The sequence below is a fragment of the Pongo pygmaeus genome, chromosome 6, assembly GCF_028885625.2.
Source record: "Pongo pygmaeus isolate AG05252 chromosome 6, NHGRI_mPonPyg2-v2.0_pri, whole genome shotgun sequence".
NCBI classification, from domain to species: Eukaryota; Metazoa; Chordata; class Mammalia; order Primates; family Hominidae; genus Pongo; species Pongo pygmaeus.
This window is the reverse complement of record NC_072379.2, coordinates 150,283,979-150,307,715: the sequence shown is the minus strand read 5'-3', so window position 1 is coordinate 150,307,715 and position 23,737 is coordinate 150,283,979. Positions and strand designations below refer to the sequence as shown.

The 23,737-nt window shown below is 58.3% G+C and overlaps 2 protein-coding genes across 7 annotated transcripts in view; one reads left to right on the top strand and one right to left on the bottom strand.

The window, feature by feature from the left end:
* The window catches only part of SMARCD3 (SWI/SNF related, matrix associated, actin dependent regulator of chromatin, subfamily d, member 3), a 38,367-nt gene extending 22,122 nt beyond the window's left edge, over window positions 1-16,245 (top strand). Inside the window, exons 1-13 of one of the 6 annotated variants that reach the window (XM_063667988.1) lie at window positions 2,547-2,567; window positions 9,532-9,743; window positions 11,507-11,549; window positions 12,371-12,493; window positions 12,610-12,732; window positions 12,988-13,083; window positions 13,242-13,343; window positions 13,567-13,728; window positions 14,698-14,795; window positions 14,909-15,107; window positions 15,467-15,589; window positions 15,718-15,819; window positions 16,062-16,245. In XM_063667988.1, coding sequence (XP_063524058.1) covers window positions 9,541-9,743; window positions 11,507-11,549; window positions 12,371-12,493; window positions 12,610-12,732; window positions 12,988-13,083; window positions 13,242-13,343; window positions 13,567-13,728; window positions 14,698-14,795; window positions 14,909-15,107; window positions 15,467-15,589; window positions 15,718-15,819; window positions 16,062-16,115 — 1,428 coding nt within the window. In that variant the 5' untranslated portion in view covers window positions 2,547-2,567; window positions 9,532-9,540 and the 3' untranslated portion in view covers window positions 16,116-16,245. Of the gene's footprint in view, window positions 1-2,546; window positions 2,568-6,438; window positions 6,715-9,531; window positions 9,744-11,506; window positions 11,550-12,370; window positions 12,494-12,609; window positions 12,733-12,987; window positions 13,084-13,241; window positions 13,344-13,566; window positions 13,729-14,697; window positions 14,796-14,908; window positions 15,108-15,466; window positions 15,606-15,717; window positions 15,820-16,061 lie in introns of those variants that run through there. The other 5 variants (XM_054494105.2, XM_063667986.1, XM_054494106.2 and 2 more) reach the window with 5 other exon arrangements.
* A 150-nt stretch (window positions 16,246-16,395) lies between these two features.
* On the bottom strand, window positions 16,396-22,774 carry CHPF2 (chondroitin polymerizing factor 2). Its single transcript, XM_054494104.2, has 4 exons — window positions 20,944-22,774; window positions 19,605-20,169; window positions 18,627-18,809; window positions 16,396-17,844 (listed from the first exon to the last, which is right to left on the bottom strand). The coding sequence occupies exons 1-4, from the start codon at window positions 21,204-21,206 to the stop codon at window positions 16,537-16,539; spliced, it is 2,319 nt and encodes a 772-aa protein (XP_054350079.1). The 5' UTR covers window positions 21,207-22,774; the 3' UTR covers window positions 16,396-16,536.
* Between the last annotated feature and the right edge of the window lie 963 nt (window positions 22,775-23,737).

The window sequence follows — 23,737 nt, the reverse complement described above, 5'->3', positions numbered from 1 at the left end:
TCTGGAGCTTTCTGTGGTGACTGACGCAGCTGGGGATAAAGGGCAGCATGAGATTGAACCTGGTGCCCTCAGGGCCGAGGGCAGGTCAAGGGCTCCCCTGGCCCCGTGGTGCAGAGTGGAAGGTGTAGTGTCAGACCTGCAAGGACAGCTGGGCAGCGAGTCCGCGCAGCACTTCCACGGGGGTTTTATTTACACATCCCACTGCCCGCTGCCATTTGATTTAATATTCCCAAAAATTTGTTTAGAGAAATGCAGATGGACTTTTTATAACTATTCACTTCTCTTCACTCCGGTGACACCCAGACCCCAGAATGCAGTGATTGGCAGGAATCCCCCTGAACACCTGTTCAGAGCAGTAGCTGAGGCCCGTTCCTGCCTCACAAGTCCTCAGAAGCTTCCCGAGGTGAGGGGCAGGATGCTGGGCCACCAGGATTGTCCTGACACTGTCATGGGGAGCTGTTAGCTGCAAAAGACAGAGAGGAGAATTGGAGGTGCCAGAATGGGGCTCCCCTCACTAAGAAAGAGGAGGGCTGGGGCCTGGGGAACACAGGACACATGTGGAGACAGCTAGCAGTGTGGCCAAAGGCCTCCCCACACCAGGCAGGGTGGAAGAGGCAGGGCCCTGGCCCAAAGCCCCAGTGAAGTGGGCAGCACTCTGTGCCTTGCCAGAATTTCCAGAGGCAGAGGTTGGAGGGAAGGCAGTAGCACCCTCATGTCACAGATAAGGACAGAGCTCCAGGGAGGAAACAGCATTCCCAGGGCCACACGGCCCGACACGAGCAGATCCCAAGTCGACCAGAAGCCACAAGGCTGCCCCCCAGATCCCTGGCAGCCAACATCTGGATGCAGCCAGCATCTGTAGAGAGATGGGGAGGTGGGTAGGATGTCTCAGACATGCACTGGGTGACTCCCCTGGCACCTCAGGCATTTGGGACATGGCTGGGGCAGGGCAGGAGTAGGGCCTTAGCAGAGCCAGGGGATATTATGGGGGTGGGTGAGCTTCCCAGCCCTGGCTGCCTGTTAACCAGGAGGCCAGTGGAGCCAGAGATGGCTCCCACACACCTGGGAGGAGGAGAGGGAAAGACTGGCTACTGTTTGGAGTCTCAACCACCCTATGAGTCCCGAGGCCATGCGATCCGCTTGTGTTTGCCCTGGGTTTCAGCCACATCTAAGCCACTGAATCTGGCCAGATGTGCCAGGTGTTGATCCGGAGGGAGAGGAGAGGAGAATGAGGATGGCTCTGAGTGACCCATCCCTCCCTCCAGGGGCCATACAGCCAGCAGGTCAGGGCACTGCCCAATTCAGGGTCCCTGGATGTGGCCCTATTGCCCGCCAGGCAGAGCCACACCCTGGAAGGTGGGAGAGAAGTTATAGCACCCCTCAGGATCCCACGTAAACACCATCCCACAGCCCAGCCCTGTCCTTGCAGAAATGGGGACCAGGCCTGTGTGGCACATCTTTATGGGGTGTGTGACCTGCTACAAGCGACCACCTCATTAATGGGGAATGAGAAAAAACCTGCTGTGAATCCAAAATGTGCCTTCCCTGTGGGCCAGCGGGATGCTCAGAGCCCAGTGGCCCAGCCCCGCTCTCCTCCTGCCACCAGCAGTTTATTGTGTTGTGTGTGGTGGGAGGGGTATCAAGGAGCATCCCATTAGACTGAGGAATCCCACGCAGGCAAAGAGAGGAAGGAGGCCTCATTCATTCCACTAACCTTCGCACAGGACCCTGGGGACCCCAAGGTAAGGCCCACCCTGCTGGCTGGATGCTGAAAGTGTAGGGGTGAGGGCTCAGCCAGGTGTGCATGACAGGGGCAGAGCCACCCAGAGAGAGCTACTCTGAGGGGAGGATGGCGGGAGTGAGTGGGAGGGCTGCATCCCTGAGGACCCCATAGAGGAGGGGGTGCTGAGCTGGGACCAGGCCTCACTCCTGGTGAGCAGCCCCCACTCACTCGGTGCGGGTCTGCTTCCCGGCACAGCTCCGAGCTCCGTCGCTCTGCTCCCTCCCTCTGTCCCCCTCCTTCCTCCCAGTCTGCCTTGGTTCCTGCCTCTGTCTTAGGAAATTCTTGGATTTCAGAGCTGGAAGGGCTCTAGGAATGCTCTGACTTAAGCCTCTCCTTTCACTTCTGAGGACACTGAGGGACAGGGAGGTACAGCGACTTGCCCAAGGTTGCACCATTATTTCGGTGTCCTAGTTTTTCTTTGTTTTTTGCTTCTATATATTGCATTTGTCTCTTTCGTGTATGTTTGCAAAAGTGACACAGAAAGACAAAGTCACACAGAGAGACAGCCCCCTTGATAGCAGCAGAGAGTGTCGGGGGTACAGAAACATCCCAACACAAACAGGGAGGCGCACAGCTGCCCTGGCCTGGAAGCAGCATAGGGGCAGCCAGGAGGAGGAGGAGGAAGGTGCCTGATGCCCCTGGCCTGGCCTGCGGAGCGTCCCCTCTGCTGACCGTCACCAGAGGCGGGGGTTGAGGTACAGTCTCCCCTCCTCCCTCTTTGGAGCTGGGCGTGACCCCAAGGACTAGCCAGAGGTCCCCCGGGGCTGGGGCTTAGCCCGGGCAGGTAGGCTGGATGGCGGAAAGTGGGGCCTGGTTTAGGGATGGCCAGAACACCGAAACCAAGGCTTTGTGGTCCTCAGAGCGCCAAGTGGTCTCACTTTCTCCCCCCCTCTCTCTCTCTTTCTTTCTCTCTCTCCCTCTCCTCTCGCGTTCTCTCTCTCTCTCACACACATACACACACACACACACACACACACTCTCAGGCCGCCCCAGTGAGGGTGATCGTACTCCCCTAAGGAGAGCTTTATTGCTGGGGGTGTAGGGAAAAGGGAGTAGAGCAAAGAGCTCTCCCAAGCAATCCGTTCTCCCTCCAGTCTCGCTTCCTTTGTTCCTCCCTTCCCTTCCTCCCTATCCCCTCGCCAGCTTCTCTTCTCTCCTTCCAGCCCCTTCTTCCATGTTCCCCGCTCTCCCGCTCCTCCTGCCGCGCCCCCCGAGCGGAGTCCGCGTGTTGGGACCTTCACGGAGGGAAGGAGGGCGGGACTGCGGCTGGGGCCCGGCCTCGGTGGCCATCTTCCCGCAGGGAAGGAGTTAAGTCTCTTCCCCGCATCCCTCCTCCCTCCGCCGCCTCCCCGGCCGCCGCGGAGTCCTGCAGCTGGGCCCCGGGCTGACCTTCACCGGGAGGGAGGCCGCGGCGCGCATGCCCAGGCCGGGGACCGGCGCGGGCGGAGGGAGGGGCGGCGCGGGCCGGGCCGGCCCGAGCCCCCCAGCTCCCCGGCCGCCGCCCGCTCGCTCGGGCGCGGTGGGGGCGAGGCGGCCGAGCCCGTCCCGCAGGCCGCGGCGCATCTCTCCCTGCGCGGGGAGCGGCGCTTTGCCATTTGGTGCTGGTGGTGCTTCAGCGAGGGAAGGAGCGATGGGGGGACGGCAGGGGGGACTGCGGCGCCGGGCGCCGGGCGGCCGCCCTCGCCCCCGACAGGCGCACGGCCTGCCCCAAGTGCGGCGGGCGCCCTATTGCGCTAGGAGGAATCCAGGCTCTTCCCAGGCCTCCTTCCCACCCGCAGGAGCCATCAGCGGCGTGGCACATCGAGCGCCCTTCTGGGGTTGAGCCATTGGGGATCCTGGCCTTTGTGAGGAGGGAGCCCTGGCCCGGGCCCCCACACTGGCGCCGCCCCAGCTTTCTGGTCTGAAGGCTCCTCCTGTCGCCCACCTAAAAGCAGTATGCAAATGTGTCTGGGCCTGCCTTGTGAATGGGGCCCACCATGGGATGTGGAGGTGCTCAAGGTGTGCCTGTGTGTGCAGAGCCATGTGGCTTCCTCGACCTTTTGGCGCTTGCATTGGTATGTGTGCCTGGTGTGTGTGTGTTAGGAGGGTATGTGTGCAAGGTGTATCTATTGTCTGTGTACACTTAAGGATGTCTCCCAGAGGGGTGGCTCAGGAGGGGGCTTATGTATGGACTTGGGTGAAGCTCACCAGCTCCTCCACAGGGGCCTCACCATAGCCCCTGGTCTAACTACCTCCTGCAACCTCTTCCACCACCAAGACCAAGCCCGGGATCTCCCAGGCCCTGCCTCAAACTTCCCAGCTACCCAAACTGGAGGGCCCAGCGTCTCCTCTGCTGTCTTCTTTTCCCAGAAGGTCTCTTCGATAGTTGAGAACACTGAGCTTTAACAAAGCCTAGGGGTGTCTATCTCCAACCCCCAGAACCTTCAAGGCCTGTGGTTTCCCACGCCCCTGCTAGACGCACCCGTGGTGGGTGGGGGTGCCCATGGTAACTCACACCATCAGGTAAATGGCAGAGTATGAGCTCCATGCATTGGCTCATTGAGCTTTGCAAGCATCAGGTATCTGGGGTACTGTTGAGTTCCTGTGCCCAGGCACGGAGGAAGAGTGGGAGTTAAAGATCAGTCTCTGACCTTATGGGGACCTTAGCCTCTCTGGGAAAGCAAAGCTAATGTCCTTAAAGCACAGTGCACGTCAGGCCAGTCCAATGCCAATTCATGGTGCTGGGTAGATGGCAATGAGCATTTGGAGAAGAGAAAAATCTTTGCACACAAGTAGGATGAGGGAAGGCTTCCTGGAGGAAGTGGGGCCTGGGCTGGGCTTCAAAGAATAGGTGTGATCTGGACAAGCAGAGGGGAAGGCAGAGGGCAGGCAAAGGGCATTCCAGGTAAAAGAATCGGGGGCAGGGGCTAAGAAATGGGAGTGAGCGGGGATTTTGGAGGTTAGCAGGCAGACTGGGTAAGTCACTTCCCCAGGTTCCCAGCAGCATGACCTATGGCAGACAGAGGCAGGCCACCCACCCATCCCCACCCTGTCAGGGCCCAGGGCCCAGGCTCTGTGTGTGTGTGTTGGGGGGGGGTGGTGTGTGGGGGAGTCTAGGCTAAAGCCCTGGGAGAGATTTGGTAGCAAGGGGATATCTAGGTCCCCTTTCAAGCTAGGGGTGGTGGAGGAGCATCCTGGACCAGATGCCCTCCCTGACATTTCAGATTGACAGTGGGCACCTAAATGAACAGTGACAGCCAAGAGCACAACCAGGGCCATCAGAAATCAGGCTGCAGGCAGAAAGGACCCCCTGGGCAAAGGCATTCTGAAGGGTTTAGGGTCAGTATCCTTCAGTCTTCAGGGCCCAACTTCAAGTAAGTGTTTCAACAAACTCCCCTAGGCACTAGGCTATGGTCCTGCCCTCACCTGGATTCTCACAGTGAGGCCCCAGCAGACCCCCAAACTTGACCCAAGGGGCCTTGTTCCAAAGCCCACGGGCTCCTCCCCAAGAAGGAGGAAAAAGGGGCGTGGCCTTTGGGGACCTGGGTAGGCCCAGGACTCCCAGCCTGGGTATGTCAGGATTTGCCCCTCCTCCTTCCGGTCCCTCCTCCACTCCAGGGACTGCCAACTCCTTCCACACGCCCCTTCTGGGGCTCCCTTGCCACCCCACCCCACACCCCAGCCTCAAGACCCCTCTCTTTGGGGTCTTGAGGCCGGCCCAATATACCCACTATACCCAGCCCAGCTGCCCCAACTCCTCTGGGTCCCCTAACCCCACTCCACCCCCACCCCAAGGAAACCAAGCCCGGCTTGCCTCGTTCTCTCCACGGACCCACCCGAGCACCCCCCTGGCGCTGCGCCATTCCCCACATTGATTCTCTTCCTGTTCTCCTGAGCACAATCCCTGTCCCTCTTTCTGAAATACTTCCCCTATTGCCCTCACTTTCTCACAGAGCGGCAAACAAAGACTCACATACCCAGAAATAGCCTCGCACAGAGCTGAAAGGCACAGGCCACGTCCTGCCACACACGCAGGCGCGCGCGCACGGAGGCTGTCGTGGAGGGAGGCACACAGACAGGGCGTCTGTCTGCACGCACATAAGCTGCCACGCCACAAAAGGGCGCGGACACACACGGCGTGTGAGACAAGGGCACACACAGCTGTGGACGCAGGGCCACGCCGCCGCCCGGGCACACCCACCGCCGCCGGCCCCGGGCAGGCGCGAGGCCTCGCGGGCCGGGCTCCCCCGGTTCCTGCCAGCGAATGTTTCCCTGCTCGGCCTGCCAGGTCTCTGGGGAAAGGGCCTCAGAAATGCAGCAGGAGCCGCTGGGGGAAAAGTTGGAACTGACTGTTCCCTGCCTGGCGCGGCCGGCGAATTCCCTGACGGAGAAACTATTTGTGGCGAGAGCCGGTGGCCGGCGACCCCCCGCCGCCTCCCCTGGCGTCCCCTCCCCGCGCCGCCTCCCGCGGGCCTCGGCGGCTTCGGGCTGCAGCACTGCTGCCCAGCGCCCGCGGCCGGGCTGGTCGGCGCGCCTCGCCGCTTATCTGCGCTGTTTGGACAGCGGGCTTGGAAAGGCAGGCGGCCCCGTCCCCGCCGAGTCAACAGGCAGACCCCGGGCCGCCGGACTATTTCTGTCTTATCAGTGCAGGAATGCGGCAGCCGCGGCGGCGGCGGCGGCGGGCGGGCGGCGGCGGCGTGGGCCGTGGGCCGTCAGGGCAGCCCTGAAGGGGCCCCCTCCCCACTCCGCTCGAGTAGAAGTGTGAGAGAGCCCAGCAGGACTCAGAGGGGAGAGTTGGAGGAAAAAAAAAGGCAGAAAAGGGAAAGAAAGAGGAAGAGAGAGAGAGAGTGAGAGGAGCCGCTGAGCCCACCCCGATGGCCGCGGACGAAGTTGCCGGAGGGGCGCGCAAAGCCACGAAAAGCAAACTTTTTGAGTTTCTGGTCCATGGGGTGGTGAGTGGGGGAAAGTTAGCGGGGGAGGGCGAGCGAGCTGGCTCGGGCTGAATGGAGGGCTGATCGGGAGGGGCCGGGAGGGCGCTCCCGCTCTCCCACCCCTCTAGTGGGGGGCGCCATGGCCCACGGCCCGGCCCCGGGACTGTGCTGGCACCCTGGCACCCGAACACGTCGCCAGGCAGGCGGCCGGCCGGGTCTGACGCGAGGCGGGGAAGGGAGGCGTTTGCATGGCTCTTGTCAGGGGCGGGGGTGGGACTTGGGGACTCTCCCCCCCAAGTGGGGGGGTCCTCGCTGTAGCCGACAGGTTGACTTTCGTTCTTTTCCTTGTGGGCCCAGGTGTTGCCCCTGCCCTGGGGGTGGGGGTGGGGGATGGGGACATGGCAGAGGCTGGGCTGGGCTGTCTGTTCATCCGTTGGGACAGTGTCACTGCTTGTGTCTCCGGAGCAAGGAGCAGGTGACCCTGGAGGCACTGTAGCGGGAAGCTCTCAGGCTGAGCCACCTCTGCATCCCAGCGGGAGGGCTCTGGAGCTTCTGCCTCAGGGTGGGGGAGAGGCCCGCTCTAGGGACTTAGCCCAAGTTAGGGGCTCTGAGGGTCTCCTTGGCGGACTCAGCCACCAGAACTGATGTCCTTAACTCCTCGAAGGTGTGAAGGAAGGGCTGGAGTTGGGGACATGAGGCCTAGAGACCGAAGGGACAGGGGAGCACTGTCCTGCCACAGGCAGGCTGTGAAGGCACGTGGGAGCCCGGGAGGCTGGAGCTGAGTCAGTAGGGCCCGGCTGGGAGGGGTGTGGAGGGGTGGGGAATGGGAGAAGCAGGGGCTGCGACTCTTGGGATGGGTGAGGGAGTGGAGGCCCTGTGTAGAGGAAGCTGTCGGGTTTACTATGGCCAAATTTGGTGTGACCCCAAGGAAGGCACCTTCTCAGTAAGGCTAGAGTCCCTAGGATTTTAGCCTTTCGTGGGGGTGGGGCTGGTGGCGGGCACAGCTCTCTGGGGGCTCTGAAAGCCTCCCTCTCAGGGCCTCTTCAGCAGATGAGCCAGTATCCCTGGCCTTGATAACTGCGGAGAGCAGCTGACAGGAAGAGGGGGCCTCCCTGGAGTGGCCTGTCCTCCAGCCCCAGGGACCCCTGGGGGTAACTTCCCAAGGTGTCCATGTCAGCTAGCTGAGTTACCAGTCCTAACCTGGCTGCTGGTGGGAGCCCCTTTAAAAAGGCCCATCTAGTGGGGAGAGGCTGTACACGTGGACTGGTTTTTTTATCTGATCAACTTAGTGCTTCAGTTCTTGAGTGGCTGTGAGCCCCAGTGCCCCATCTAGCTGGTGGCCAGGCCTGGGCCCCATTCTGGGCTGCTACCCTGGAGGCGTGAGTGACAGGGTCAGGTGGGGCGAGGGAAGCAGACACATGGACAGGCAGGTTTCATTGCAGGAGAGATAGGCAGAGACAGCTGCTGACAGAGGGTGGGAGGACATTAGGGTTAGACACAGAGCCTGGAGGACCAGGAGGGAGAGGTAGCAGTTGGAAGGAAAACAGCAAGCCCGGGGGGCCCCTCCTCGTGCCTGGGGGTGAGGTGGGTGGTGTGTCCATGTTAACAGTGCCAGGGTCTGCATCCCCTGCCCTCTGATCTTCTTCCTGCTTTCGTGGTCCCAGTCCCCATCCCACCCCGCTCGTTCTGTTTCACAGCCCCTGAAACTCTCTCTGGCCCTCCCCATCTCCCTTCTGGAGTCTGGACAAGTGGGGTTTGGAACACTTCGCTCGATGCATTTGCATCTCATTTACACCCCATCTGACCACCCAGGGGTAGTGGCAAGGGAGGAGGAGCCGCCGCCTCTCAGTCTCCACAGCCCCTGTGAACCCTGACTGCTGACCTCACTGGGGTGGGGATGGGAAGAGGAGGAGGTGGCTGCTGACCTGGGCAGACAGGAAGGGAAATGTGAGTGGAAGTGTCACTGCCCTGACCCACCCCAGGCCCCCTGGGCAGCCCACCTCTAACGCAGTTCCCCTCCTCCCAATCAGAGAATCCTGGCTGGGTCTGGGGCGCCCCGGCAGGCTGCCCTTGCCTGCCCTGCCTCCAGCCGTCAACCTGGGAGCAAATTATGGGGGCAGCTTCGTCAGCGAAGACCCTGGATGTGGGGACTTGGAGTCAGCCGAGGGGAGTGGGGTTTGGGACCCAAGGGTCAAAAGCAGGGACACAGGGAGCAGAGTGGCTGAGATGAGGAGCTAGTGAGTGCCAGGCAGAACCGCCCAAGAAGTGGAGCCTGAGGAGGAGGAGCAGGAGGAGGAGCAGAAGTCGGAGCAGGGAGCCGGGTACCGGACCTCAACCAAGCCGCAGAGAGCAAAGCCCTGGGCCCCCAGGAGGCAGCCCTTCAGGGGCTGCCCGGGCCAGGATGAGCTGTGTGACCTTGGCGAGGTCATTTTTCTCCTTGAGCCACAGTGGCCCCATCCGTCAAGTGGGGATGAAAGGACCTGCTCAGGCTGTCTTGCAGAGGAGCATGTGGATGTGAACATCTTTGAAAGGTTGAAAGGCGCCATTAATATTCATTTTTGCGGTACCTTCCGCAGCCCCGAGGCTCGCAATGCCCTGTGCGGTGCCTGGCTTCAGTTAGCTTCCTGCAGCCAGACGCCAAGCCCCTCCGCCAGAGCCGCGCAGATTCCGGCGCCCCTGCCCCTCCTACCCATCGCTCCCACCCATCGCTCAGCGCTCAGGGTCACCAGCCGAGGGTCTGGTGGGGGAGGGGAGACGCCGGCTTACCGCGCCTGGAGCGGGGGGCCCCGGTCTGACCCACTGGTGCCCGTTTCTGCTTCACCCCCCGCCCACCCCCAGCGTCCCGGGATGCCGTCTGGAGCCCGGATGCCCCACCAGGGGGCGCCCATGGGCCCCCCGGGCTCCCCGTACATGGGCAGCCCCGCCGTGCGACCCGGCCTGGCCCCCGCGGGCATGGAGCCCGCCCGCAAGCGAGCAGCGCCCCCGCCCGGGCAGAGCCAGACACAGAGCCAGGGCCAGCCGGTGCCCACCGCCCCCGCGCGGAGCCGCAGGTGAGTGGGAGGCCCGGCGCGGAGGGGGCGTGCAGGGGCGGGCCCTGGGTGACCCGCAGGGACCAGGTAAGCGAGTAGCGGGGATTGGAAGGGGCGAGGAAGAATGACTAGCAGGGAGCGAGGCTTCCCGGGTCGGATGCCCTCTGGGGAGGTGGGCTTAGGGGGCACCGGCCTGATTCTTTTGTGTGCCCACGGTAGAGACAGGCTGCAGCCGTCGGCAGCCCGTACCGCTTCCCTGCACGCTCCCCTCACCCTTCTACTTGTCACCTGCTCAGTCCCTCTCTCCACCCATCAGGTTCTGGGTGATGCTTCAGTCTTTGGGGTGGGGGCGGGGCTTCCAGTGGGACTGAGGGCAGAGCTGTAGGACTGTGTTGCCCAAAGTGTGGTTCTCCGCTGAGCCTTTCTGCCAGCCCCCGGGCTGTTTCAAAGCCACTCCAGATTTTCTCAATGGGACTCTCTGGCCATGGGGGTGGAGCTTGGGGATTTGCCCTGTGGGTAGGTGGTCTCTGCCCAGTCGTGCTCTTAATTCTTAAGCACTCTGGACCAGGTCTGCTCCCAAGCCACCAGGGCCAGCCCATTTCCTTGCTTTCCTCCAGCAGCTGGTGGCATCCTCAAAGCCCCTGCTGGCTCCTGGCAACAGCAGTGCCCCTCTGGGTTTCAGTATTTAGCCAAATACACATGCTTTTTTTGCACAACAGATGGGTTTCTATAAAAGGTGTAATATCAATTTTACCTCATTATTAAGTAGTTTTTACACATCAGGGAAAAATCACCACTTATAGGAATCCCATGATGAATTCTTTAGTAAAGTGCATCGTCATTTTGTACAGCAAATGGTAATTCCCTGATTTATCTTGTATAAATGGAGAGTTACACATAGATAATCTGTTTAAAACAAACCAGACCTTTAATGAAATCCGCTTGTTAGCCTTAGATTTCTGCATAGGGAGGGGGCAGTGCTTGAGAACACCACACGGGGGCAGTATGGAGCTATTCTCTAGGCTGCGTTTTCCTCTCGTGACCCGCCAAGGTTTTTCTGGGGGTTTTGGGGTTAGTTAGAAGCAGCTAGTGGGTCAGAAAGAGCCCACATCCAGCTGCTACTACCCCGGGCCTAGTCAGTTTGGCCTCAGCCTGAAGTCACACCCATGCACATTCTGGGCGCCTATGGCTGCAGCATGTCCCTCACCCTGTTGCCAGGTAGTCCCAGGGCATAAGTACCCCCAGCCCATCAGCGTTCTCTTCCAAGCCCAAGGTGGCTGGAAGGGGTGCAAGTCCCGCCAGCTTCACACCATCACCTCCCGCTCCATGGATAGGAAGGAGGTCGTCTCTCTCCCTCCCTCTGAGCTTAGACCCCTTTGGACAGGGCACCCCCTGCTTTCCAGAAAAGGTCTTCAGAACCTGGCTTCCCTCTCCTTTGTCCTCCCTCATCGCCACCTTTCCTCAAACACTTCTGCAGCTCGCATCTTTTGGTCCACCTCCCCCACCAGCCAGTCCCTCCTAAGTCTAAATTTCTCTGTCCCTGAGGATGTGGCAGGGTAGAAGGGGGCTCCCAGGCCAGAGAATGGATGGGTCACTTCTGTGTCCTGAGAGAGGACACAGCACCAGTTCCACACACCACCGTCATAGCCCTTGTGCGGGCAGACAAGCGGGCTGTGGGAACCCCAGCCAGGCGGGCGGAGATGTCGGGATAATTTAGCAGGTGGCCTCGTTACTCCCAGATCTGTCGCCATGGTAACCTGGTTTTTTCTTTAAAAAATGTACAGTGCCAAGAGGAGGAAGATGGCTGACAAAATCCTCCCTCAAAGGGTGAGTGCCTTTCACAGCAGCCCCCAGCCCACCCCCCACCCTTTGCTGCTCCGCCCTCCCCTCCCCCCTCAGAAGCAGAGCTTCAGCGTCACAGTCACTTTCACTTTTTGTTTAAAAAAGCTCATTAATAAGTGAGGCTCCCCAGCCAGAGGGAGGGGGTGAGGTGGAGGGGAAGCAGCAGAGCCACTGGGGCCAGAACACAGGGGCCTGTCAGGGGGTTGGATCCAAGTGGTACTAAGACATAGAGTTGTGGGACCAGGAGGGGGCAAGAGCTAGGGGATCAGAAGCTGCCAGGCAGAATGAAGGGGATAGAAGGTGGCCAGAGATCCTGAGCATCCTAAAGAGAGCCAGGTCCAGCTGGGTATGGGGACAGCACAGTTGGGACAGGTGTGGGGGCTGAGCAAGGTGCCAGCAGAGAAGAAAGCACCGCTGTCCAACTGTCTCAGGGATTGAGCCCCTACTAGGCACTTTGCAGGGGCCCAGGGGAAGCCCAGCGGGCATATGATATGGAAAATGACAGGATGAGGAGAGACTAAAGGCTAGTGCTTGCTGAGCTCCACAGTTACTACCTCCTCCCCGATGATGAAACACAAGGCTCTTCCTAAAGGGAGAAGCAATTGTTATCCCTACACAGCAAGGCCCCTACTGCTGGATAATGGCATCCTGGGGAGAGGTCCTGCTCCCACTGTCAAAGCTCCATGCCCAGAAGTAGGATGGCTCCCCGACATCTTTTGTACCCTAGGATTGCACAACATGCATACATTCCATGGTACAACCCTGGACTTGAGCCTCTGACTCCTGCCCTGCTCCTCCTTCTCCAGATTCGGGAGCTGGTCCCCGAGTCCCAGGCTTACATGGACCTCTTGGCGTTTGAGAGGAAACTGGATCAAACCATCATGCGGAAGCGGGTGGACATCCAGGAGGCTTTGAAGAGGCCCATGAAGGTGCCTTAGTTCGGGGGTAGGAAGGGGACTCTGAGTCGCGTGACCAGGATGGGGAAGCAGGGTGATCGGGGTGGGAGCACACAGCATTCGCCCGGTTCTACACTCTATTTCTACAGCAAAAGCGGAAGCTGCGACTCTATATCTCCAACACTTTTAACCCTGCGAAGCCTGATGCTGAGGATTCCGATGGCAGCATTGCTTCCTGGGAGCTACGGGTGGAGGGGAAGCTCCTGGATGATGTACGTCCCAGCCCAGGTCTCTCCAGGTGTCCTGGGGTGGGCATGGGCTGCACTGAAAATAGAACAAGGTGTCTGCACTAAGGGCTAGGGAGTCAGCCCTGGCCGGGTGGGGGGGAGGGGGGCAGACCTAGAGACATTCCCAGTGCAGAGGATTTCATCTAAGCCCACTGCCCTGTCTGCTGCCAACTTGGCCTCCTTCTGCTCCTCCCACCTCGTCCCTGTTCTGCCCCCATGGTCCCTGTTCCTCTCCCACAGCCCAGCAAACAGAAGCGGAAGTTCTCTTCTTTCTTCAAGAGTTTGGTCATCGAGCTGGACAAAGATCTTTATGGCCCTGACAACCACCTCGTTGAGGTAAGACCAAGAGCCCCTTCACCCTTGAATTGCCACCCTCCCACAGGCCAGAATCCCTGAAGAACCAGCACAGATTTGGGTCAGGGACCACCCTAGAGTCCTGGGCCCCACCACTCCAGATGGGCCTTTGGGAGACACAGCTCTTCTCTCCTGGACAGTGGCATCGAACACCCACGACCCAAGAGACGGATGGCTTCCAGGTGAAACGGCCTGGGGACCTGAGTGTGCGCTGCACGCTGCTCCTCATGCTGGACTACCAGGTCTGCATCTGCCACGCTGCCCCGTACACGCCACACAAGGCCCTCAGGGGAGGGCTAGGACCCAAAGTGGTGCATCTTGAGAGACCTCCTTCCCCTCCCAACCCTATCCTTCCCCAGGGGCATGTTTCCTCAATCAACACATCCCCCTAGTCCTGAATGGCCTGGCCCTGGGCTCCTTCCTTTCTCTCCCTTTGGTCTAACTTTCACAGTCCCCTTTTCCCAGCCTCCCCAGTTCAAACTGGATCCCCGCCTAGCCCGGCTGCTGGGGTTGCACACACAGAGCCGCTCAGCCATCGTCCAGGCCCTGTGGCAGTATGTGAAGACCAACAGACTGCAGGACTCCCATGACAAGGAATATATCAATGGGGACAAGTATTTCCAGCAGGTAACCTCTCTCCTGAACCCTGGGATCTGGGGAGCAGGCAGAATTCTCCAGCAGGGGAAGTACCTCTACCAAGGTAACTACCACCCCTCCCTTCTAGATTCCTGAGTAGCAGAAGCAGTACACAGTCATGGTCTTGGAGCCAAGAGACCGACCAGGATTCTAGTTCAGGCCCTACTATGGATTAGCTCTGTGCTGCAGCCAATCCCTGTTAGCCCCCCCAAGTTAGGAAGACCTGGAAACCCTACAAAGCCAACCGCTTTCTGGAATGTAATATTCTTGGCACTTGGAGTTAGGATCCCCAGGTTCTAGTCCTGAGTCTGGACTCTGGGTAAGTGACTCAGCGATTCTGAACCTTGTTTCCTTATCTTTGAAGTGGAGTGACAATACCTGTCCTATCTACTCTCCTGGGCAGTTAGGAAAATCAAATTGCTGCAAAAGTGATCGAGCAAAATTCCACCAAAACAGAGAATATTCTTATTAATGCATTTAAAAATAAATACGGCAGATAAACCTGAGGAGTAAAAATAGCAGTTGATATTTATTGGGCACTTACCATGTGCCAGGCACTGTCCCAAGCACTTTATGTGTATTAGTTCACTGACTTCTCACGACAGCCCTGGGAGATAGGTATTCTTTTCATCCCCACTCTAGAGATGAAGACACTGAGCCCTGAGGTGTTAACTTGCTCCAGGTTGCATAGTAAGTGGCAGAGGCAGGACTGATACATAGGCAGGCTGACCCAGGGCCCGCACCCTCAACCCCTGCCCCACAATGACCCACCCCCTACCTTGTCAGCCATACCGGTGGCTCCACCACCAGACCAGCCCACCCCAATCCCATCCCCATGCACACTGAGGAATCAGACTTCCTCTCAGCTTCTTGCGGCCTTTCTAGAACAAAAGGATCTACAACTGCATGATGATCTCTTCAGGAAGAGTGATCTCTCTTTCCCCAATTGTCCTGCTTCAGATTTTTGATTGTCCCCGGCTGAAGTTTTCTGAGATTCCCCAGCGCCTCACAGCCCTGCTATTGCCCCCTGACCCAATTGTCATCAACCATGTCATCAGGTGAGGTGGCCCCAGCTTGCTTCTCAGACCAGGGAATGATCTTGTTCCTGCCTTCCCTGCCTCCCTCTCCTCCCACTCCCATCTCTTCTCCCTCCCTGTTGGATCTGCCCCAGCCCCGGGGCCCTGGGGCCTGTATGGGGGCATCGTGGACACGAAGGGCTGGACTTCCCTGGCAGCGTGGACCCTTCAGACCAGAAGAAGACGGCGTGCTATGACATTGACGTGGAGGTGGAGGAGCCATTAAAGGGGCAGATGAGCAGCTTCCTCCTGTCCACGGCCAACCAGCAGGAGATCAGTGCTCTGGACAGTAAGGTGGGGCCCAAGCCCAGAGCTGGAGTGGGACATTAACCCAGAGATGATAGAGGAGACTTTTCTGAGACCAGGGTGTGGTTGCAGATGAGCAGACTGGGTTAAATTAAAAAAAAAGAAGAGACCAGACTCTGGGCCAATGGGGCACACATGGCCCTTCCATGCTGCTTGGAGTTAAACCTCATTCCAAGTTTAGTTCTGCCCATCCCCTCCTCGCCTGGGACTTCAGAGAAATCAGGGGCTCTGAGGGTTTGTCCTTCACAGAAGAAACCCCCTCTCCCTCCCCTTCCCACCCACTTCCTTTCCCCTCGTCTCCCACATCACCACAGCCAGGTGGAAGGCATCTATCTTTCTACCTGCAGATCCATGAGACGATTGAGTCCATAAACCAGCTCAAGATCCAGAGGGACTTCATGCTAAGCTTCTCCAGAGACCCCAAAGGCTATGTCCAAGACCTGCTCCGCTCCCAGAGCCGGGACCTCAAGGTGAAGAGGGAGAGACTCAGGGAGTACTGGAGTGGAAGACAAGCACATCGGGAAAGAGAGTAAACGTTGTACTCCAGGGGCAGGTGAGGGGATTCAGGGCTCAGGGCTCACCCCACACTCCCTCCCAGGTGATGACAGATGTAGCCGGCAACCCCGAAGAGGAGCGCCGGGCTGAGTTCTACCACCAGCCCTGGTCCCAGGAGGCCGTCAGTCGCTACTTCTACTGCAAGGTATGGAGGGACCCTTGCCCTGAGGCTTCCCCCCCTCTTCAACTCCAAGAGACACCTCCCTGTTCAGCTTGTGGGCAGCCCTCGCAGCTCCCCACAGTAAAGCTTCACCACACTGCCTCACCATGCAACAGCCCTCCCTGCTCCCAGATGCTCTTCCAGGGCAGGCGGTGTCAGTAGGTGCGATTGTCCTGATCACTCACCAGGAACACTGACACCTGCTCCTGTTCTCACTTCCTCTAAAGATCCAGCAGCGCAGGCAGGAGCTGGAGCAGTCGCTGGTTGTGCGCAACACCTAGGAGCCCAGAAATAAGCAGCACGACAGAACTTCCAGCCGTGTCCCAGGCCCCAGCGTTTTGCCCCAGGCTCCAGCATCACTCTTCTGCCACCTTGGGGTGTGGGGCTGGATTAAAAGTCATTCATCTGACAGCAGCCGTGTGGTCATTGGAAACTGGGGAGGGGAGAGGGAAAGAAGGGGGAGGGAAGAGGGTGGGGAGGCAGTGGGTCCCTCGGGACAACTCCCCATACCCTTCCCTTGGATTCTTCTCCTTACTCAATTTTCCCTAGACCTAAAAACAGTTTGGCAGAAGACATGTTTAATAACATTTTCATATTTAAAAAATACAGCAACAATTCTCTATCTGTCCAGCATCTTGCCTTGCCCTTCCTGGGGCTGAGGCAGACAAAGGAAAGGTAAGGAGGTTAGGGCCCTAAGGCGGGCTAAGTGCTATTAGCCTGCTCCTGCTCAAAGAGAGCCATAGCCAGCTGGGCACGGCCCCCTAGCCCCTCCAGGTTGCTGAGGCGGCAGCGGTGGTAGAGTTCTTCACTGAGCCGTGGGCTGCAGTCCCGCAGGGAGAACTTCTGCACCAGCCCTGGCTCTACGGCCCGAAAGAGGTGGAGCCCTGAGAACCGGAGGAAAACATCCATCACCTCCAGCCCCTCCAGGGCTTCCTCCTCTTCCTGGCCTGCCAGTTCACCTGCCAGCCGGGCTCGGGCCGCCAGGTAGTCAGCGTTGTAGAAGCAGCCCTCCGCAGAAGCCTGCCGGTCAAATCTCCCCGCTATAGGAGGCCCCCGGGAGGGGTCAGCACCAGGAGGGGAGGGGGGGTCAGGGCCAGCCCCCGGGGGCCCTGGGGGTGATCTTTGTGGTGACAGGGCAGGATTGAACTCCTGGAAATGGACTGGAAAGAAGGCCTGCCAGCCAGAGATGGCATTCATGCGACAGCGGTTGAGGACTTCGGGCCCAGGCCTCGTCCACACGGTGGTAAGGAAGAAGAGAGTGTCCACAGGGTGCTTCTTCGAGACCACGTCCATGAGTCGCACCTGGGAAGGGGCCTCTGCTCGCACAGCGAGCCAGGCCAGCCTCGTCCCGGGGTACCGTCGCTCTAACTCAGCTGCTGCAGCCTTCACCCCAAGAAATGGGTCTGGAGCTCCACGGCCACCTTCTCGTGGCCCGTAGACCAGCAACAGGGTGAGCAATGCATGTTCTCGTGGCTCCAGGACATTGGCTGCAAAGGCCTCGAGGAAAGCCAGGGCTGCAGCAGCTTCAGCCACCAGGAGCGGCAGCACCAGCTGCACTCGGGTGGCCTCAGTGACATAGGGCATAGGTAGGATTTCCACCCGGCTCAGTGGCCGCAGCAGGCTGACTCTGCGAGCCAGGGCCCGCCGGTGCCCACGCTGTGTCACACATTCCAACAGCAGGTCCAGGGTATACTCCATGCCCCGTGCTGGGTCGAAGCGCCGATAGCCGTTGAGCAGTCGCTGCTTCTGGAAGCGCAGGCGGGGCTGATAGCGCCGATTGAGCTGCTCCAGGGCAGTCTCCAACGCATCACCCACGTCCGCCCTGCTAGCCCCCTGTAGTGGGCACTTGGGAGCCCCATCTGCACAGGAGAAGGTGTGCTGCTCTGTGAAGTAGTCCCAGCCCAGCACCTCAAAGCGAGAGCGTGGTGTGAAAGGAGCAGGGAGCCCAACAGGCCAGCTCAGCCCTGCCTCCCCTTCGGGGGTCAGCACGGTCAGGTTCCGGATCTGAGCCTGGGTTGGAGGGAATGCGCCTCATGTTAGTGCCAGCTCCAGGATCCTACCCAGCTCCAGCTGCCCGGGCTCTGAGATTCAAACAGCTGAGCTCTGTCCTAACTCCATCAACACTTAGTGAGGGGTCCCTTGCTAATCCCTGAATCCCTTGTATGTTATTCTTCACCTCTAAAATGCAGACAGAATAGGAATCATACTCACCTTACACAAACGCCATGAGAAGGAGGTGGAAAATGTGCTTTTTGCACAGGTAAAAGTATCTTGAAATAGAAGCTCAACAGCTTTTCTCTCCTATACCCAAGGACTCACATCCTCTTCATAATCACACCCTTGTTTTCATCTATACTCCACCTCTGCCAAGCCTGACATTCAATTCGAGAATTCTACCTTCTACCCTTGGGCTTTCTTGGGACAGTTCTAGAAGTAAAGAAACTTCAGAGTTTTCGCCTCCTCAGTGGACAGGCACTATCGAGGAGGAGCTAAAACTATTCTGTCTCAACACTGTGCGGAGCTTCCTGATCGTCAGGGTCTACTTGCAAACCCCTTTAGCTGCATTCAAGTTGTGCTGGGAGCTTACCTTATGATTGCTTTGGAGCCCCAAAGACCTTTGTCCCTGTAGTTGTTTTAAATTTAAGTATGGTCAGCCTCTTCCTGCCCTGCCATTATACAGGGCCTAGCCCAGCCCCACTGCCAGCTGCTCGCTCATTGTACGCCTGGACATCTCAGGCTCTCTCTGACCCTCTGACTGCGGTCCTCTGCCCACCTGCTCCTCTTCAGCTCACCTGCAGTTGTTCTATTTCACTGTAAGCCCGCTCCAACTCCAGAGCGCTGAAGCGTTTGTGGAGCCGGTACATGAGGGTACCTTCGGAGACAGGGTGCACGGCGAAGGCACTCAGGAAAGCCGAGCTCCCTTCCTTCTCAGGGTCCCTATTTTTGGCCAGTTCAAATGAGCGATACTGCTGCCCCTAGAGGGACAATCAGACCAATCAATGACACACACAAGAGCTGCCGGTCCCAAACCACCCTTAACCATACTCAGTGTTCACATCTGTTAGCACTGCTGTGTGAGAACAGAGGACAGAGGAGGCACCCTTTCCAGCACGTCGCTTAACCCCAGTTCTTTCACTGCCCACATTTTGGAAAGTAGAAAGCAAGTAGGCAACTAAGGACACTCTCGGCTACTCTCAGTGCATTGCTTATGGGCTAGCCCTGCTCTGCAAGGAGCCGTCACAGAAATAACCTATTAAAAATAATAATAATGGTACTCTCTTCCCCCAGAGATTCCCATTGTTCCTCAAGGGAATGAATGACACAAGCCAGAAAATCCTCCCAATACTTTGGTTTGAGAGGTTGAGCCACCTCTGGGTTCTTCCACTCTTCTCCAGCACAACAAACAGGGCAGCTCTCTGGGCTGGAAAAGTGATCACCTCACTTCTCTGGGGAGTGGCCATCTCTAAGCCATGCCCACACTGCCATAACTGAAGTGTGGATGTCGGGGGAGGTGTGGAGGGCAGGGGGGCAGGGGAGAAGGACTGGTGGGTAGGAGCACCCTTTGGTCTTGCTTAGGGGTTCCTAACAAGATACTACTTTTGATAGCGCCAGGTTCTCAGATTGCCAAAGGTGAGCAACGGAGGGCCCATGGGGCGGCCGGTCGCCAGGAAGGGGGAGCAATGGCCTCTAAGGTGCTGCTGGGAGGAAGGCCAATCACTCATCCCCCACTAGCTTATCAGGGACCGGGACTGACTTGAAAGAGCTGTCACCTGGTGCTGGGAGACACAGCCGACGCCCAGAGAGTCAATGAGGCAGCGTCCAAGCCACTCATCAGGACGGGCACTGAGAATGTCTCCTCGGCAGCCATCCAGATGTGGCCGCAGACGAAGCAGGAGACTCCGTGACAACAGGTAGCCAAAGCCCCCATGACAGTACCGGGCCTGCTCGCCTGCGCCAATGAACTCCTCTGCCCGGCCTAAGTACAGGTCTTGGTTGATGCTGAGGTGGCCAGCAAGGGCTGCCAGGCGGGGGGCCTGCACATATGTGTCATCCTGCATGATGAAGAACCAGTCGTAGTCGGCCCCAAAGTGTGTGTGAAGGTGGCGCAGGGTCTCTGACATGAGCCAGGCGGGCCGCTCATCCCCATGAGACACCACCTGCATCCCTGCTGGAGCCCGGGCCCCCCGCTGCCCAGTGAAGTAGAGTAACCGAGGGAAGTGATGGGCCACTGTACGGTTCACAGCCACGGCCAAAGTGGACAGTGTAGCTCGGGAGGTCAGGACAGCCACCAGCAACCGCTCACGGGAGCCCAGCTCTGTCTGGATGTACCGAGTCCTGTGGAGAGACCAGTGTGCCAGGGGTCAACTCCCTAATGTTTAGGAACCCAGCTTGTTCAGTATATACATCCCCCTCTAGGAGTGAGTTGGGGCTGAGAAACTTCCTTCCTTGTCAATATTAATTAGGTACTGAACTGAGTATCCACTAAGTAGCTGACACTGGAATTGATTTGGGAGGGGAGGGAGTCTACTAAGGATAGATTAGATAGGTTAGATGCAATTCCTACTCTGTTCAAGAACATCGAACCCTGGCCGGGCACGGTAGCTCACACCTATAATCCCAGCACTTTGTGAGGCCGAGGCGGGTGGATCACCTGAGGTCAGGAGTTCAAGACCAGCCTGACCAACACGGAGAAACCTTGTCTCTACTAAAAATACAAAATTAGCTGGGTGTGGTGGTGTGCACCTATAATACCAGCTACTCGTAAGGCTAAGGCAGGAAAATCACTTGAACCCGGGAGGCAGAGGTTGCAGTGAGCCAACATCGCGCCATTGCACTCCAGCCTGGGCGACAAGAGCAAGACTCCATCTCAAAACAAAACAAAACAAAAAACAAACAAAAAACACCGAACCCTAACTTAACACCAATGAATGTGAGACTTTCTAAGACCTGAGAAGGAGGGAAAAAACAGAAAGAAACCATGATGGAAAATAAGCCAGAATTGCTCCAAGTCGCCTGACGCTGATTGCCAATGGAAAGGCAGAGGCAAGGATTTACACCAGCCCAAAACAGGGCCAGTGTCTGGGGACTATGCACACACGTTGCTCTCACCTGAGCACCTTCTTGTAGGGCTTGTTAGGGTCCCTGTAGTAGGGGACAATCCGGGGTTTGAAGTCTTCATCACTTTGGTCTAGCCGAGCTCTCGAATCTGGATTCCATGGCCCTCCTCGCTCCCCTACAGCCTCGACACAGGGATCTTCTCCCTCCCCCTGGATCCAGGAAACCCGCAGGAGGCTCAGGCTGCACCCCAGAGACAGCCCTAGGATGAGGGGAAGCGCTGGCCGCAGCAGAGCCAACAGGGAGCTCAGTCGCATGGTGGTAGGCCCTGCCAGTTGGGTGCCCCAGGGGCACAGCCTCAAGGATCAATGGATTGATGGGCACCAGGCCAGTAGTAGGCTTGCAGTTTTAACCAGAGAACCTGGGGTCAATGAGGCCAAAGACAGAACAAGGCCCGCTGGCTTCCAGGCCCAGCATCCCCAAGAAGATTGTCCTGTCTTCACAACTCCTTCTGCCTGCTCTTCAACTGTGAAGGTGTCGGAACTAACCCCCAGCCAAAACAGTAATAAATGAAACAATCAATTTCACTCACACTGGGATTATGGTCTGTCTTCCACTAGAAAGAGGAGGAAGTAAAACTCAATACTGCCAAAGCTAACCCAAAAAGGAACACTACACACATCTGCAGACTGGGCCTAAGTCAATAGATGACAGCAAGTGATAAGAGGTAAGGGAAAAGCACACGATCCATCAAAACAACAGCTCCCAACCAGGGGAGCCGGAGCCTGCCTCAGTGGGCCTTTCCGGAAGAATGTCTGCCTCTGGCATCGGTCCTCAGGCGGGCTACTGAAGGGGCTGCTGAGCCACTGCGGCAGGCCCGGCGGGCACAAGTGAAGGGGCCAGAGCCTCTTTCTACTCTGCTCTCCGTGTGTGAGGAGACGCAACGGCTACAGGAACCCCTCCTCCCACTCAGGAGCGGTCCGGAGCCACTCGCATGGCACACACAAGTTCTGCCCACCCGAATGAGGTAGATCGGTGACTCAGCAGTGACAGCCTCTCAGGAGCGCCATGGCCGATGGAGCCATCTTGCAGGGCATTCTCCTCGGAACCCCAGCTGCTGAGGAGACAGCAGGCGGGGACTGGAACTCTTACTGTGTGCGAGCGATTCGGTGCCTGGTTTTACCAGGGCCCCAGGGGCCAAATGAAACAAACCAAAAGCAAAGAGAGAGGACAAGCAGCAACTAGAGACAACGCCAGGGTCCTGGGAACGCAAACAGAAGCGAGCCCAGCTTCCGACAGGACCCCCGCCGGGGGCCCACAGCCCCTGCTCTACCTCTCAGCGATCAAAGACCAAGTCTAGCCCTAGAACGAAGGCCAGACGCGAGTCTTCGCCGTTCGTCTCAAAACAAATAAACTGGCCACGTCACCGGGCTGCTGAGAAGGGGGCTCGGGAGACCAGCTCGGGTCGTTCTGCGAGCCGGGGTCGGAGGTCGCGGCTGGGAGACTCGGGCACAGACCTCGTTCTCAGGCCAGTCGGCGGGAGCGGAGGCCGCACCAGAGACAGCACCGAGGCCGCGAGCGCAGGACCAGAAGGGACGCCCAAGGCCCTCCGGGAGGAGGCCCGGGTTTCAGGGCCGGGGGCCGGCGGACACCGGATAAAGGACGGCCGGGGTCTCCCGGCGTCCCGGGAGGGGGCGGGGCGGAGGCGTGGGGACCAAGAGTGGCGTCCCGCACGCGCCTGGCAGGGAGCAGGGACGGGGAAGGGGGAACAGACCCCAGTGCCCGCTGAGGCGCCGGCTCCGCCGCTGCAGCCGCTGCCACCTCACAGCCCCTGTCCGCAGCTTCCTCTTCCGCTGCCTGTCAGTCACCCGTCTCTATGGTGACCGCATCCGGCCGCTCGCTCCGCCCGCGCGCTCTCTATGGTCGCTCCCACGGCTTCCCTGCACCGCGCACCTCCTCGGCTGGGATCCGGGCTGCCTGGCCCCCCGATAAGACGCGTTCGCCCCCACATACGCGAATCCAGGCAAATCCAGAGTGGACCAAAGCTGCCCCGTAACTTGGGCTGAACCCCATCTGCCCTGGAAAAAGCATACCCCCACCCTCGAGAGCGCTTTTCTCCCAATTGGCTGGGGAATCCCATCAGCCTTTCAGTTGCCTAAGAAGTGTTTGTTGTTTGCCAGGCACGTACGTTCATCTAAGGATGCTAAGTTCCGGGCATCTTCGTAGTGCTGGGTAAACAAGCGGTGGACGAGATGGGCATGGTCCCTGCTCTCAGGGAACTGAAAGTTGAGGGAGACAGGTAATAAACACGCTTGACATAGCAAGAATAAAACAGGTAGAAATCCCAGTCTGTGATAAGTACCATTGCAGAAAAGCACAGAGTCCTGTGGAAAAACTAAACAGAAAGTATTAAATTAGACTGGGAATTTGGCAATGGTGAGATCCAAAGGTTCAGGAAGAGTTATCCAGACATGAAGTGGACAGTTTTCCAGGCAAAGAAAAGAGCACCAGAATGTCCTGAGAGAGGAAAGAGATTGGCTTGGAGAAGAACTGGGAAGGCCCAGGGCGTCTTAGAGCCTGGTGAGGGGAAAACAGCCCAAGGTAAGGCTGGGGAATAGGGAACAGGTAGGGCATTCAGACCACCACAGTGGTTCCCCAACCAGAATGGCACCCTCCCTAAGGAGCAATTTGGAAATGTTCGGGGCAATTTTGTTGTCAAATGAGTGGGGGAGAGGAGCCAAGGAGGCTCCGTGTCTTGCACATTGCAAGATGGTATCACACAAGAAAACTGTCCTGATCCCACACAGCTTTCACATGTCCTACTGAATATTCATATAGGTTAAAAAAA

Bases quoted from the DNA above. Each gene is read 5' to 3' on its own strand.
- CHPF2 (XM_054494104.2), bottom strand. From the start codon at position 21,206: ATGCGACTGAGCTCCCTGTTGGCTCTGCTGCGGCCAGCGCTTCCCCTC. The intron at 18,810-19,604 runs GTGACAGCTCTT...TTGTCCCTCTAG, and splicing joins GCTGTGTCTCCCAGCACCAG to GGGCAGCAGTATCGCTCATT. The intron at 17,845-18,626 runs GTGAGCTGAAGA...CCTCCAACCCAG, and splicing joins GTGAAATAGAACAACTGCAG to GCTCAGATCCGGAACCTGAC.